Source organism: Corythoichthys intestinalis, chromosome 2 (assembly GCF_030265065.1).
Source record: "Corythoichthys intestinalis isolate RoL2023-P3 chromosome 2, ASM3026506v1, whole genome shotgun sequence".
Lineage (NCBI taxonomy): Eukaryota > Metazoa > Chordata > Actinopteri > Syngnathiformes > Syngnathidae > Corythoichthys > Corythoichthys intestinalis.
The window spans coordinates 30,234,423-30,249,832 of record NC_080396.1 but is presented as its reverse complement, the minus strand read 5'-3'; the positions used below and the strand labels follow the sequence as shown (position 1 = coordinate 30,249,832).

The 15,410-nt window shown below is 41.6% G+C and overlaps 1 protein-coding gene across 2 annotated transcripts in view; it reads right to left on the bottom strand.

The window, feature by feature from the left end:
- l1cama (L1 cell adhesion molecule, paralog a) overlaps positions 1 to 15,410 on the bottom strand; it is an 86,995-nt gene that overhangs the window by 2,770 nt on the left and 68,815 nt on the right. The window contains exons 6-28 of one of the 2 annotated variants that reach the window (XM_057824562.1): positions 14,557 to 14,679; positions 10,905 to 11,075; positions 9,473 to 9,587; positions 9,074 to 9,258; positions 8,800 to 8,931; positions 8,567 to 8,713; positions 6,760 to 6,871; positions 6,205 to 6,365; positions 5,972 to 6,131; positions 5,584 to 5,708; positions 3,533 to 3,634; positions 3,181 to 3,378; positions 3,031 to 3,101; positions 2,719 to 2,944; positions 2,523 to 2,638; positions 2,225 to 2,441; positions 1,941 to 2,063; positions 1,573 to 1,749; positions 1,372 to 1,485; positions 1,137 to 1,283; positions 731 to 862; positions 294 to 366; positions 136 to 147 (exon numbers count right to left, since the gene is read on the bottom strand). In XM_057824562.1, coding sequence (XP_057680545.1) covers positions 136 to 147; positions 294 to 366; positions 731 to 862; positions 1,137 to 1,283; positions 1,372 to 1,485; positions 1,573 to 1,749; positions 1,941 to 2,063; positions 2,225 to 2,441; positions 2,523 to 2,638; positions 2,719 to 2,944; positions 3,031 to 3,101; positions 3,181 to 3,378; positions 3,533 to 3,634; positions 5,584 to 5,708; positions 5,972 to 6,131; positions 6,205 to 6,365; positions 6,760 to 6,871; positions 8,567 to 8,713; positions 8,800 to 8,931; positions 9,074 to 9,258; positions 9,473 to 9,587; positions 10,905 to 11,075; positions 14,557 to 14,679 — 3,139 coding nt within the window. The remainder of the gene's footprint in view (positions 1 to 135; positions 148 to 293; positions 367 to 730; positions 863 to 1,136; positions 1,284 to 1,371; positions 1,486 to 1,572; positions 1,750 to 1,940; positions 2,064 to 2,224; positions 2,442 to 2,522; positions 2,639 to 2,718; positions 2,945 to 3,030; positions 3,102 to 3,180; positions 3,379 to 3,532; positions 3,635 to 5,583; positions 5,709 to 5,971; positions 6,132 to 6,204; positions 6,366 to 6,759; positions 6,872 to 8,566; positions 8,714 to 8,799; positions 8,932 to 9,073; positions 9,259 to 9,472; positions 9,588 to 10,904; positions 11,076 to 14,556; positions 14,680 to 15,410) is intronic. The other variant, XM_057824571.1, reaches the window with a different exon arrangement.

Sequence of the window (15,410 nt, the reverse complement as noted above, 5' to 3'; positions counted from 1 at the left end):
TCAATGAAGTGAGGGAGTAGAGAAGAAGCATTTCTCTGAAAAAATAGCATAAGCAACATGCAAGGTGCAGCTGTCATAGAAAAAGTTTAGCTTGGCCAGAACAGTTGTGTAGGTTTGCAGTGAAAAATAGCATACCTTTCTAGAGATCTGCAAAGCAGGAGCAGGCAACAGGGAGAAGAGAGGACAATCAGGGGAGCGGAAAGGGTTAAGGAACCCCAAAAATGCAGAGGGAATTGGGATGGGATCAATCGAGTCCAGATCAAACGCATCAACAGAAACAAAAACTGACCAACCTGTACTCTCCAAAGGTCTCATCCTTCATCGGCCGGGCCTCTGAGTCCATCGGGCCTTCCTCTTTGTCTTTCACTAAAAGACAAAAAAAAAAAAAAGAGCGAGAACAACAGTTTGATTTCAAAATCAGTTTGATGTTCTCCTTTCAAGATTTATTTGGAAAAAATGAAAAAAATAGTGTTGTGTTTAAGACCACTCTATCAGAAATAAAATATTGACCAAGACTGGTCTTGAGAGTTGCAACACTATTATTCAGGGTTCAAATAAAACCTGTTTTAGACTTAAACAAAATTTAAAAATTTACTTTACATTTCATTACGTTTGTTGGTTTTGTGTGCAATTGGTGCATGTTCATTTTGTACTTTGTTCTTGAATTTAAAAAATCAAGGGTCACCACTAAGCTAATGATATTCCAAAAATAGAGAATATTGACACTTGCCTGAATACTTTCCCCCTTTGTTCCTCCGGACAAAGCAGATGATGAGAAGAATGAGCAGCAACAGCACAATGGCGCTCACTAGGCCAATGAACCAGCCTTGGGTGGCGATGCTGTGCTGCACTTCAGTCACTCCTTCAAAGTAGACGAATATTTGTTACAACACAGAATGGTGAGGGAATTCTTCAAAATAAGAGTGATCCAGGATATGATTTCAGACTGGGTGGCATCTCCCCATGGAACTGAAAAATGCACCTAAGAAATCATCACATAACGCTGACACTTAAAAGCACTTTTACAGTGACGCAGGGAACTACAAGGTGTTCTCTGTAGGATCGCTTTTATAGCTAATCAAGGGAAACTCTGGAGAGCGACAGACAAGATTAAAGAACCCGCTGTACTGCAGTACCTGTTCCCAGTGTGTCAGTCTCAGTCTGAAAAAAGGTTACATTGCTGTGGGTGAAGCGCAGATGGTAATGAGAACCAGGTTTCAGGCCTTTGACCTGGTAGAAGGACTGAGAGGAGTCCACTTTCTCAGTCTTCCATTTATCAGCGCCTGAAAGAGCGTAACATAACGTAAGATCAATTTTTAAAAGAATATTATTTTAATGTACAACTAGGTTTATAGGGTGATGAGACTGTACCATTCTTCTTGAGATATTGGATCAGAAATTTAACATTCCTATGCCTCTTCTTGGACAACCAACTTATATTAGCAAAGGTCTCTCCAGGAGACACACTAATGTTGACAGGAGGTGCTGAAAAACATGCGTGAAGAGAGGATGCATTTGTGAATGACTGATGCTGAAATGTGTTAGTGCTGGGGGCTATGAGACACTGCATACCTCCATCCAAAGTGGTGGCACCTTCCCTCTCAATGGGTTCTCCCTGTCCAGCAGCAGTGCGTCCCCTCACGTAGAAGCGGTAGTGACTGTGGCGATCCAGGGCCTTCAAGGTGAAGTGGTTTATTGTAGGATCATCTATATCCTCCACTTGCATGGGACTGTCATCACTCTCTACAACTGAGTGCGGACAAGAAGGACATCCAAACTAACGCCTTTCATTGTTGTCATTTCAGTGCAATTGTTCTTTAAATTATGGTTTAGGATTAATCAAGGATGTGGACTTGGTTGTGCAGGTCATAAGTGACTTCACAAGTTAACTGGATATAGAAGAAAATGGTGGCTAATATGTGGAGTTTAATTATGCTCACTTTGTTGGTACTGCAAACGGTACCCAATAAGAATCCCATTGGGCTGGCTTGGTGGTGTCCAGCGCAGCGTCATTTCTGTCTCAGATGGACTGTCTAGCGCCAGGGATGTTGGCGGATGAGGAACTAGTCAAAGAATATGGTTAAATGGGCTGTTATATTTGCACTCATTTTTTGCAACACTTCGCAATAACATTTATTCACTGCCACTGATGGCTGTAGATGCTAAATATCTATTTTCACTGGAACTGACCCTCAAACCCTTGCGTGGCCTCTCCCTTTCTCACCTCCTTCATCTGTCTCAAAAGGCAGCATCTGTGAATGCGGCCCATCTCCTTTGGCATTGAACACGCTGACAGTCAAAGTATAGTGAGAGTACGGTTGGAGGTCACCGATCACCTTCCTCTCCTCATTGGCTCCAGTCTCTACTACTACAGTAATCTTTGGCTCCCTAGCCCGTCGAGCTACGTGGTGACCCCGTGGGCCAAACCTAGTCAGGTGAATCTGAAGCCAGAGATTTATATTTGTTAGAACATACAATATATTCCCATAGATTGTTTTAAATAGCAGAGATTACATCTGTACCCTGTAGCCGAGCAGGTGTCCTCTGACCGTCTCTCTGTCTATTGGAGACCAAGTCACCTTGATGGCAGTGCTGTTCAATATGTCCATGCCCACATTCATGGGAGCCTCCAGTGGAACTAAGGCAGAAGGCAGAATGATTATGGGCTCAATGCCATGCCACATGCAAATAATCAGATTGAGAAACAGCTTATCTTACAATTCTCGCCGGAGTACCCTATTACAGGATCTGGCTCAGGTCCTTCCCCGTATTCATTGACAGCCTGCACTTTGATCTCAAACGCAGAAAAGTTGCCAATCTTACTGACTACCAATGGCGGTGCAGTTGTGTAGTTGGGGTGCCAGTCAGGCCCGCTGCCTACAACCCGTCTCCACAGGACACGATACTTGAACCCAGGTCCATTAAAGTCTCGTTTGTCCATTTCCTGTCATAAGAAGAACACGAAACTATGAAGGATAAAAACCTAATGAAAAGAGTTGATGTGGCTTGATGGAGTTGTACATCTATTACCTCCCAGGTGATTACGAGTGTGTCTGGGTCAGCAGATTCACTTCTGACATCTTCAGGATTCCTGTCTGGTACTATGGTCATAATGAGAGATTATAACATAGTCACAGACATGAGCGAATTGAACACGAGAAATACAGTAGCTTAGGTTACCTTCAGCAGTTGTACTGTGGATTTCAGTTGGCTTGCTTGGAGCACTCATGCCCACCTCATTGATGGCAATGACACGGAAACGATACGACATATAGGGCCACAGAGAGAGACTGGTACGGTTGTTGTTCCCTGATACTCTGTTCAACTCTTCCCAACCTTGCTCATTTGAAACCTGATCCTCAAACTCTATCACATACTCTGCAGAGATACGCATAATAGAAAAAGACTTTAATGGAACATCCCGGAAACATCCAGGATGTGGATAAAGCCTTAGTATCTAGGAAGCATCCAGGATGTGGATAAATTCTTAGCGTAAGGCTAATCCTCTCACAATGTGTGCGTTAATACTAACCAATCACTGGGCTGTTGTGTTCATCTCCAGGAGTCCAACTGAGGGTGATTGCGCGCCTTTCAGGATGAGTAAGCTGCAGTAGCGTAGGAGGGTCTGGGCGATCTGCAGACGATTAAATATATGAAATATTGTCATAATAAGCATCTATTATGCACTCAAAAAAATGACTCCGGTAGGTTGTAAAGTTTACTAAAGACAATGTGCATTTTCAGCAAGAACACATCATGTTTCCAAGGTGAGCATGATTAAGTCATGCAGTCCATACATAAACATGAACAATAAATGAGTAGCTAGATTAGATCATGTTGATGCAACATAATGTTAACGTGCCTTTCCAACCAGTCTCGTCATTTCTCGCGAGATTTAAAAGTAAGGTTGCCAACTCCCTGAAAAAATAAGTGACACCTCATTGATAGAGCCGGCCGGCCCAATAACCGTCACCATTTAATTGTTATTTTTTTTGTGAAAAATGATTTTTTTTTATTAGATGGGGCTTTGCAAGGCACAGGCCCAGTTAGTAAAATGCCTCAACTTTATTTCTATTTCTTTCTTTCATAATCTTATTATCCACGTTTTTTCGGCGCACTGGAGACTCCAAACCGTTTGACCGACCGGCACCGTTTAATTATCAAAATGAATTCCATTCATTTTTAATGGCAAGAATTTTTCCTTCATTTTCAATGACAGGAAAACATGGGTGGTTGTGATTTTTGACCACTTACCATTACAGCCCATTGACATTGAACTGGCGCCTAAGTAAGTCAATACCACTGACAGCTATGTACGTCCATGCCATTGACTATCATGAATGTCGCTACTATTGATGCCAATGTACTGGATTCCATTGAGGCATATATAAATTGATACCATTGACGGCCATTTACGTTAAAATTAGGGCTGTCAAACGATTACATTTTTTAATCGAGTTAATCACAGCTTAGAAGTTATTAATCGTAAATTAATCGCAATTCAAACCATCTCTAAAATATGCCATATTTTTCTGTAAATTATTGTTGGAATGGGAAGACAAGACAAGACGGATATATACATTCAACATACTGTACATAAGTACTGTATTTGTTTATTATAACAATAAATTCACAAGATGGCATTAACTTAATTTACATTCTTTCTGTGAAAGGGATCCACGGATAGATTCTTAAAGGATAAATGTGAGTTTGTATATTGTGACTAAATATTGCCATCTAGTGTATTTGTTGAGCTTTCAGTAAATTATACTGTAGTTACTAAACTGTTCTGCCCAAATGCATGATGGGAAGTGGGGCAACCATGCCTGTGTGTGGTGGCTGCAAATGCTATATCTTCTCTGCATTGTGTACAATGCAGGATGTTAAGAAAAAGATCAACTACTGTCATTCTTCCCCACGTCGCTCGCCTCAATAGTTATAATTGTTGTGGAAGAGATGTCAAAGCTTTTGACAATTGAGAGCACGGTCCAAATGAATGCCTGTATCCACTCCACTCACTTGTCACTGCCTCTTAGCTCTGTATATACGTAAAACGGCGGCATTGTAGTCTGTTTGCGGCAATGCGTGAGTGGGTCGTTCCATGCATGCGTTAAATATTTTAAAGTGATTAATTTAAAAAAATAATTACCGCCCGTTAACGCGATAAATTTGACAGCCCTAGTTGTGCCTTATGTTGGCTCAACATGTGTGCTTTATGTTAAACGAACACAATTGCTAAATACTGAAGGAAAGCAATTTAATCAGGTGCAAATTATGTATTTTTTTTTATTGTCGGTTCAACATGTATTTTGGGGTGAACATGAGTGCCTTATGTTGGCTCAACAAGAGTGAATTATGTTCGCGCAACATGAGTGCCTAATGTTGGCTAGACATGTGTGCTTCATGTTAAAAGGGCACAATTGCTAAATGCTGAAGGAAAGCAATATTATCAGGTGCAAATTCTTTCCATAATTTTTTTATGTCAGTTCAACACCCCATTTTTTGAGTGTGATTCATTTTGCACATATAATGTGAATAAGAATTTTTAGGCAGCCTTCATTGTTTATGTGGTAGTGATCTCACCATGGAGAGTGAGCGTGGCAGTTGCTTCAGCCATGTCCAGATTAGTGATGATCTGACACGTGTAGTTTCCTTGATCTTTAGCTTCTGTATTAGAGATGATCAAGTCCGGTCCTTTGAACGTATATCTACAAGAAGAAAAGTTGGAAATGTATGTATTATTTATAGAAGCACCTGCATATCTGATGGATGGATGGATGGATGGATGGATGGATGGATGGATGGATGGATGGATGGATGGATGGATGGATGGATGGATGGATGGATGGATGGATGGATGGATGGATGGATGGATGGATGGATGGATGGATGGATGGATGGATGGATGGATGGATGGATGGATGGATGGATGGATGGATGGATGGATGGATGGAATCATGTGATTTCTAACTTCATGTCACTGTCAGACGCAAAGAGCTTCTGGTTGTTCTTTCTCCACTGAATAAGTGGCGAGGCAAGTTTGGGGTCCACTTGGAAAAGACAAGTGAAAATAGCAGTTTGTCCAGGCTGCACCTTCAGATCCTGCGGAGGTGACTGGATGACTGTTCTGTCTGCAGAAAAAGTATAAGGAGACTCTGAGGCATTCTACCTCCATGAGTGTTTGTGTGTTTGTGTGCCACTCACTGAGCACCTCCAGCTCTGCACTAATGGACAGGTCAGTGTTCTCCACAGCGCACGTGTAGAAACCCTCGTCATAATGTGTGACATTGAAGATTTGCAGACCCCCGTTGGTAAGAGGGTTAATTCTGGAATCAGCCAAAAGGGAGGACTCCCTGTTGCTTTGCCTACAAAAGACACAAAGTCACACATCGCTTGAGTAACCTCGAAAAATGACATACCCATTCTTACACCAAGTGGCATAGTTTCAGGCTGCATCCTTTCCATTCAGAACATATTTTCTACCCTCTTGATCAATGGACTTAGAAACGGGCACGAAGCCCAACCTTGATACTTCCGGACTTTGTAAATAGATTAATGTGTTATAAATGTTGGCATGACAGTCTTCCAAGATCAATCAAAGATTCATTGGATGAGGGCCGACAATAATCACACTCCAGATGCAACAGTTTTTAAGCTGCTAATGAAATGCATCATAGGCTATCAAATCATTCAATCAAAGGACAATGAGAAGGAAAAAAAGAATGTAGAGCATTGTTATAGTTTGCGTAAGTGTCTCACCATGTGACTTTTGGTTTCGGAGATCCAAAGCTGTCACACTCCAGTAAAACCTTTTGGCCTTCAGTAACTGTGTAAATGTTGCCATCTTCAGTTAAGATCTGCGGAGGCAGCTCTACAAACGACAAAAGAAGACACACAGTCACAAATCACGTGGACAAAAGGTTTCGAAGGCAATGTTTGATTACTGTAGATCAGGGGTCGGGAACCTATGGCTCACGAGCCAGATCTGGCTCTTTTGACGGCTGCATCTGGCTCGCAAATCCAATCTTTAATTATTAAAAATAAAAAAAAGTTTTGTTACACTCTTTTTCGCTGTTACCTGCTGTCCCGTTTCAATATGGCCGGCATTGCCAATTTAGTGTAGAAGAACAAGTGGGCGAGCATAAGGGGAGAGAGAGACAGGCGACAGAGAGACAGAGTTTTGCGGGAGCTCTGTTTTGAGTGGCTGAGTGTCCCCCACTGGTTTTTGTTTGTGTTAATAAAGTCTCTGATAAAAAGCCATCCGACACGTCTATGTGTTTTTATACACTACGCCACCTCCCCGAAGGAAGAACCGGACATAGGAGCCCCGATGAACGAGCCACAGAAATCGCCGGTCCACTGCCGACTACGGTTCGGAGTTGAGAGCACCGCATTACCAAACAGTGCAGATTGGTAACAGCGCAATGCGCGAAACGGCGACGGTCACCGGCGACTAGAAAGCCGGTTCGCAGTAGTTTTAGTGGGAAAGTGGCAAACAAGTGGGAAAGTGGCAAACATACATGTCCTTGTGTCTATATTTATCTATCTATCAATCACATAGATAACGCAGATGAGGCAGAGACACTGTTCAAGTGGGGTTGTCAAATTTTGCTGTCGAAAATAGCACCCGATGTGCGCATGCGCGTGAGATCAGGAAATACACTTACCTCGTTTTCAGTTTCGTTTTCAGCATTGTGAGCTAATTTTGGAAACCCTTTTGAGAAGATGGCAAAAAGAAAAAAAGACGAGGAGTATCATTCTTTTCAGCAGAACATAAGGACATAAATGCGGCACCGTTTTTTTCTCTCGCTTTGGATGAGTCAACCGACGTAAGCAACTTATCCCAGTTTAGCGTGATTGCAAGGTTTTGACTATGAAAGGGACAACAAGAGGGAAGTATTCAAGTCCTTCACTGAGTTCGCTAAAGAAAAATATCTACCCATAGATAAACTTGTTTCGTGAACGTGAAAAGAGACGCTTCCTAAGTTTCTCAACGTCTGCATGAAGCTTAACCCCACCAAGTATCAACCAGACTACAAAGCCATCAGCAAAACCATGCAGCACCAGAAGTCGGATTAATGGTAGGAAATACTCATCATTGATTAGCCTCAGTATAAAAATGTTATTAAAAGTAATTCAGAGACTTATTGTACTTTGAAAGTGTTGAAATTACATAAAACGCACACATTACTTGTATTTTTAGTTTTAAACATATTGTATGGCTCTCACGGAATTACATTTAAAAATATGTGGTGTTCATGGCTCTCTCAACCAAAAAGGTTCCCGCCCCCTGCTGTAGATAATTGATCATTCAATCAGGGGTTAGCTGGACCGATTGGTTATCACGTTAAATTCAATCTGAAGACATTTTGGACATTTATAAGTTTCCAATGCTTTGGGGAAAGTTATAGGAAGACTATTTCTGTTTCCAGGAATTGATTAGTATGCTTTAATCAGTCCCTTTTTCATTTTTTTTTTTTTTTTTTTTTTTTTTACACAAGTCTACTTAAGTGCATACTCAAGACAAGTGTGTTATAAGTAGTACAGTATAATTATAAACCCTCACCAATAACATAAACGTTAGTGTTTGAAAGGATGGCTCCATGCTTGTTGGAGGCCCTGCACTGGTAGATAGCCGTGTCTTCAAAATTGACATCCTTTAAGATGAGAGAGCCGCCAGGCGTCAGAGTGCGTCTTGCATCTCTGTCGGTCGCTGTTTACAAAAAACACATGGTGGCAATGTATAAGTAAAAGAAAATGAGGTGCTGTATTCGTATGTGCATTTATTTGTGTACTGACATGAGAGGGGCATCCCGTTGATGGTCCACGTGATGGTTGGAGAGGGGATGCCCTCCGCCTGGCAGTCGAGTCGAACATTCTCACCGGGAGCGTACAACCTACTGACTGGTTCTTTGGTCCAGTAGGGAGAAGCTGTTTAATGAAATAATAAATCATGTAATAACTTGACTAAATAAATGGATTCAAGAAGCCAAGATTTTCAAAGTGCAAGCTAAGAGTTTGCATGAAACTAAATTTAATAATTTTCTACTTATTGAGTGTGTTTTTGGCATACCTTCCACTGACACGGAGTAAGTGTGTGTGCTCTTTCCTTGGGAATTCTCAGCAAGACACTGATACTCGCCGGCGTCGCTCTCTGAGATATTGGTGAAGCGCAGACGACGGTCGTACTTGTCTTTGGCAGTCCGCGATTCGGACATCTCACCATCCTTCCGAACCCAGAGTACTTTAGGAGTTGGACTAAGCGGAAAGTATGGAGGGGTGATTAAAAGTGAGAGGAAGTAGAAGGAGATGTAAAAAGCAAAGTTGGCAGGAGAGAGTATAGGCAAAGTTAATGTAAGGTGGTAAGAAGGAAGTGAGGAAGGTCGGGTTGATTAAAAGGTGTGTCTCTAAGTTCATATATATCGAACTTAAGTATATGTATTACAATATATACACACACTTAGACACTCACTAGCCTTGGACGATGCACTCAAGCTCTAGGGTCTGGCCCCTGAGTGCATGGTAAGTGCTGTGACTTCCAGTAGGTCTCATCATGTGGGGCCGCCTGTTCCGTAGCACTGAGTTGGCTGAAGCACAAACATTTAGATGCAAAAGACAAGAGGGTCATTCTCTAATTGTTGCTGACTTCGGAAGTCATTGCACGCTCACAGTGCAGAGGTCGTGTGTTAACAGGCGCAGGTATTTCTGACCTCTGCCTCGGACAGATGTTGGAGGTGTGCCCTACAACAGAGGCTGAGGAAGTAGGTGTCGCCTACACTTCCTCTGCTAGGTTGCATTCAGTAATATTATCTAGGCCTTAGTCAGCGTTACAAAATGGTGTTTTGGTATCTACGATATTGGTCAAAAGTTTTGAGACTCTTTCGCGTTCAACCGAATGGTGAAAGGTATCAAAACTTAATGCTCGCGGGTGCATATAGTCCTGAAGCCCTTATAAAGGGAAAGTGACTATTTTTGGTAATTAAAAAAAACTAACCCCAAAAAGACCCAACATTCACATACTTCGGCATCACATTTTGAGCCATGTAGTCCACAATATTATTATCTGGTATAAAAGTTTGGCCTACATGACCCAAAATGTGATGCCATTAAGTGTAATTCAGTAAATTGGTAACCTCTTCTGCCAAGTTGGCATTTTTTTCTAAATGTCTTTGGTTTAGTGTTGGGGTCAGAAACTTTGCTGGAGATAGGCTTAGATTAAAAAAAATAAAAAAATAAAAAAAAAATAAAAAACACCACAATAAAACATGTGGGGTCTATAAGGACACTAACAGAGGAGGATCATGTGTTGGTGCGTGTTGGTCATCCATTTAATTAAGGTTTATTTGTACTTTTTATACCAAAAGAATTGGTAGATTTAAAAAAATGATGGAGAAAAAGATATCTTTTGGAAACAAGTTTGTGACAGAGACAGGCGGTAGGAGTAAGTAGCATTCGTCCACTACTCCAAAAGAAAGTTGTTGTTTTTTTTAATAATTAAATTGCATTCATATTACCAAAGTGGTTTAGAATTAAGGCACTTCAAACATATGTCACGAATATTCATTCATGTTCATGCCAGATCTCATGTCATGATTATGACAGTCTCATGGCACTCATGAGAAGAATTCAGATAAAACAAAACGAATGGTAACACTTTAATTTAAAAATGTATTTTAAAAAAAATATTTACTGGTAATTCTTTAGATGCAATTGACAACGCTAAATGTCCAATCCCATTTTGACAGTGAGGGAGGGGCAGCTATCATTTGCTGCCAGTCTCACCCAGTCAAAACGGATGAGATGTCTAGTGCTGTCAAGGGCATCCAATGAGTACCCTATAAAGGATTAATGGACAAAGCAGGTTAATTTGGTGCATGTCTTGGTTGACCACAAGGTAAACTTACAGGGGTTGACAGTCAGAGTGACAGGCTCCTTTGCCAGAATAGTGCGAGTTGCCAGAAACTGGACATTGCAAGTGTAGTCATCCCTGCTGTCTGTGGTTTTCAGGTGGGCAAAATACAGGTTGCCATCCTTTCCCAGCATCACCCGTTCACTCTGGTTGATGTGGTGAAGCTCTGTGAGGAGAGATGTGACCACAATCGGATTAAATAAGACAGATTTTGCAAGTTCTCCCACTTAGAAATGATGGGCAGCTTTGGAATTTTCATGTACGTGCTTGTCCACTGTGAGAGACAATATAAAAAAAAAAGTATCCAGAATTCACAGTGTATGTTTTTTTTCACAATTTATTTGTATTATATTGCTGCAAATACATATTTGAACACCTGTCTATTAGCTAGAATTGAGAGCCTTTAAGACCTGTTAGTCGCCTTTAAAAAGTCCAACGAATAAGTGGAGGTGGACTTTTCGAGTCTGACTTTTTAACCTGTTTGAGGCAGTTAACTGCATATACAGTTGTTGTCAAAAGTTTACATACACTTGTGAAAAACATAATGTCATGGCTCTCTTGAGTTTCCAGTTATTTCTACAACTCAGATTTTTCTCTGATAGAGTGATTGGAACAGATACTTCTTTGTCACAAAAAACATTCATGAAGTTTGGTTCTTTTATGACTTTATTTTGGGTGAACAGAAAAAAGTGATCAAATCTGCTGGGTCAAAAATATACATACAGCAGCGCTAATATTTGGTAACATGTCCCTTGGCCATTTTCACTTCAATTAGGCGCTTTTGGTAGCCATCCACAAGCCTCTGGCAAGCTTCTGGTTGAATCTTTGACCACTCCTCTTGACAGAATTGGTGCAGTTCAGTTAAACTTGATGGCTTTCTGACATGGACTTGTTTCTTCAGCATTGTCCACAAGTTCCCAATGGGGTTTAAGTCAGGACTTTGGGAACCTTAATTCTAGCCTGATTTAGCCATTCCATTACCACTTTTGATGTGTGTTTGGGGTCATTGTCCTGTTGGAGCACCCAACTGCGCCCAAGACCCAATCTTCGGGCTGATGACGTTAGGTTATCTTGAAGAATTTGAAGGTAATCCTTCTTCTTCATTATCCCATTTACTCTCTGTAAAGCACCAGTTCCATTGGTAGCAAAACAGCCCCACAGCATCATACTACCACCACCGTGCTTGACGGTAGGCATGGTGTACTTGGGGTTAGAGGCCTCACCTTTTCTCCTCCAAACATATTGCTGGGCATTGTGGCCAAACAGCTCGATTTTTGTTTCGTCTGACCACAGAACTTTCCTCCAGAAGGTCTTATCCTTGTCCATGTGATCAGCAGCAAACTTCAATCGAGCCTTAAGGTGCCGCTTTTGGAGCAAGGGCTTCCTTCTTGCGCGGCAGCCTCTCAGTCCATGGAGATGCAAAACACGCTTGACTGTGGACACTGACACCTGTGTTCCAGCAGCTTCTAATTCTTGGCAGATCTGCTTTTTGGTGATTCTCGGTTGAATCTTAACCCTCCTGACCAATTTTCTTTCAGCAGCAGGTGATAGCTTGCGTGTTCTTCCTGATCGTGGCAGTGACAAAACAGTGCCATGCACTTTATACTTACAAACAATTGTTTGCACTGTTGCTCTTGGGACCTGCAGCTGCTTTGAAATGGCTCCAAGTGACTTTCCTGACTTGTTCAAGTCAATGATTGTTCAAGTCAATAATCACTCACAAGAAATTGCTAATTCGTGTTGCTGTGTGTATATTTTTGACCCAGCAGATTTGATCACTTTTTCTGTTAACCCATAATAAAATCATAAAACAACCAAACTTCATGAATGTTTTTGTGACAAAGAAGTATGTGTTCCAGTCACTCTATCAGAGAAAAATCAGAGTTGTAGAAATAACTGGAAACTCAAGAGAGCCATGACATTATGTTCTTCACAAGTGTATGTAAACTTTTGACCACAACTGTATATACACCTGTCCACCCCATTCAATCAGGATGACTCCAATTCCTACTATGGTCAAGACCAAAGAGGTGTCCAAAGACACCAGAGACAGAATTGTAGACTTCTACAAGGCTGGACAGGGTTATGGGGCAATTGCCAAGCAGCTTGGTCCACCGTTGGAGAAATTATTAGAAAATGGAAGAAGCTAAACATGACTGTCAAGCTCCCTCGGACTGGGGCTTCATGCACGATCTACCTCGTAGGGTGGGAGTAGAGTAGTTGTCCCCATACCCAGAGGTTGTGGGTTCAAGTCTCCGCCCTGATGAACTCGCCTAAGTATCCTTGAGAAAGATACTGAACCCTACAGCTCCCGGTGCTGCGTCACCAGTAGGTGAATGGCGATGTAGTGCCTCTAAAGGTGGAAAAGCGCTATACAAGTTTAACACCATTTACCATAGCGTCAAAATGACTCAGAAAATGGTAAGGAATCAGCCAAGAACCACACAGGAGGAGCTACGACCACCATTCCCAGTGTAACTCTTGGTAATACAGTAAGATGTCATGGTTTAAAAACATGCATGGCACTAAAGGTTCCCCTGCTTAAACCAGCACATGTCCAGCACATGGCCCGTTTTAAGTAGGCCTATGACCATTTGGATGATCAAGAGAAGTGGGAGAATGGGAGAAAGTCATGTGGTCATTTAAGATCAAAATGGAACTTTTTAGTCCTAATTCCACTCATAGTGTTTGGAGGAAGAAGAATGATGAGTGCCATCCCAGGAACACCATCCCTACTGTGAAGCATGCGGGTGGTGGCATCATGCTTTGGGGGTGTTTTTCTGCATATAAGACTAGACGACTGCACTGTATTAAGGAGAGGATGACCAGGGGTATGTTTTGTGAGATTTGGGGGAATAGCCTCCTTTCCTCAGTTACAGCAAATGGGTCGTGACTAGGTCTTCCAACATGACAAGATCCCAAAGCAGACAGCCAGAGTAACCAAGAAGTGGCTTTGTAAAAAGCATATAAGGTTCTGGAAGGGCCTAGCCAGTCTCCAGACCTCAACCCAATAGAAAATCTTTGGAGGAAGCGCAAACTCTGTGTTTCTCAGTGACAGCCCAGAAACCTGATTGATCTAGAGAAGATCTGTGTGGAGCAGTGGTTCAAAATCCCTGCTGCAGTCTGTGCAAACCTGGTGAAAAGTTACAGGAAACGTTTGATGTCTGTAATTGTAACCAAAGACTGCTGTACCAAAAATTAACATGAATTTTCTCAGGTGTTCAAATACTTATTTGCAGCAGTATAATACAAATAAATAGTTGAAAAAGCATACATACACTGTGAATTCTGGATTCTTTTTTTTTTTTTTTCCTCCAGATTGTCTCTCACAGTGGACAAGCACCTACCATGAAAATTTCAAACCCGTCCATCATTTCTAAGTAGCAGAACTTGCAAAATCGCAAGGTGTTCAAATATGTATTTTCCTCACTATAGCAAATTATAATAAAACAAGATTGAAATTTAGGGACCTGATTACTTACAGGGTACTTTTGAGTATTTTACTTAAATGATGAAGTGTGTTTCAACAACAGTACCAGTTAATATTCAATGGAAGTACATGTAAAAAGTATATATTGAGAGTAGTAGTCCAGAGAGTGTCAGGGATACATAAATATGAAGATAAAATGAAATGTTGGTATACTCACTCCAGTCCATCCAGTGAATGATGGGCTCCATGGAGCTCTCTGGGGGGTTGCACTTCAGAACGATGCTGCTTCCTTCTTCTGACTTCACATGAACTTTTTTCTCTTTCTGCTGGGTCGGTGGGGCTGAATATGGCAAGGAAGGGAAATGCTTACTCATAAGTGTAAACGACTACTTGTACTGATATTACAGAATGTATTTGTTGGCACATTGTGACACATTTTAATTTGTTCTATCACCATGTATTTGACTCAAATCACTTTTTTGGGGCCAGAATAGTCGTATCTCAAAAATTCACTCGTACAGCAAGTTACCACAGTATTATGTCGGCATCACCTTGGCAACAAGACTTTGAAAAGGAGGGGGGTACAGAGTAAAGCAAAGCACCTCTTTTGTCTCGAGGAAGTGGAACAATGTGATTTGTGAGTTGAGCGTGCTATATTTGTTTCCTGCCTCCCCTCTGCTCATTGCGCGTAACCCCACGGGAGCCACTGAAGAGGGCTTCGCGTGACATAAACTCACTAGCGTTTCTGGGGGAACGGTTGTCAGGGAAACTGAGCGAAGGAGGTCGCCCTGCAGAGATCCAGTCTCATAGGTGGATGGATACACAAAGGTGCTCTTTGCATCACAGTAGTCCAGGGGCTTGCCAGTATAAGTGTAGCTGATTATTATGTTCTCGCATTTCATTATGTTCTAGGTGACAGTTCCCTGTTGCCCATCCGTGAGCTTTCATTTAGCAACAAATTAGCTCCTTAGAAAGCTTCACACAGCTCTGATATTGCCAGTAAACAGATAATTAGCTTGCTAGAGCTCATTTACAGGAACACTGAGGCATGTCGAATATATTTCAACTACA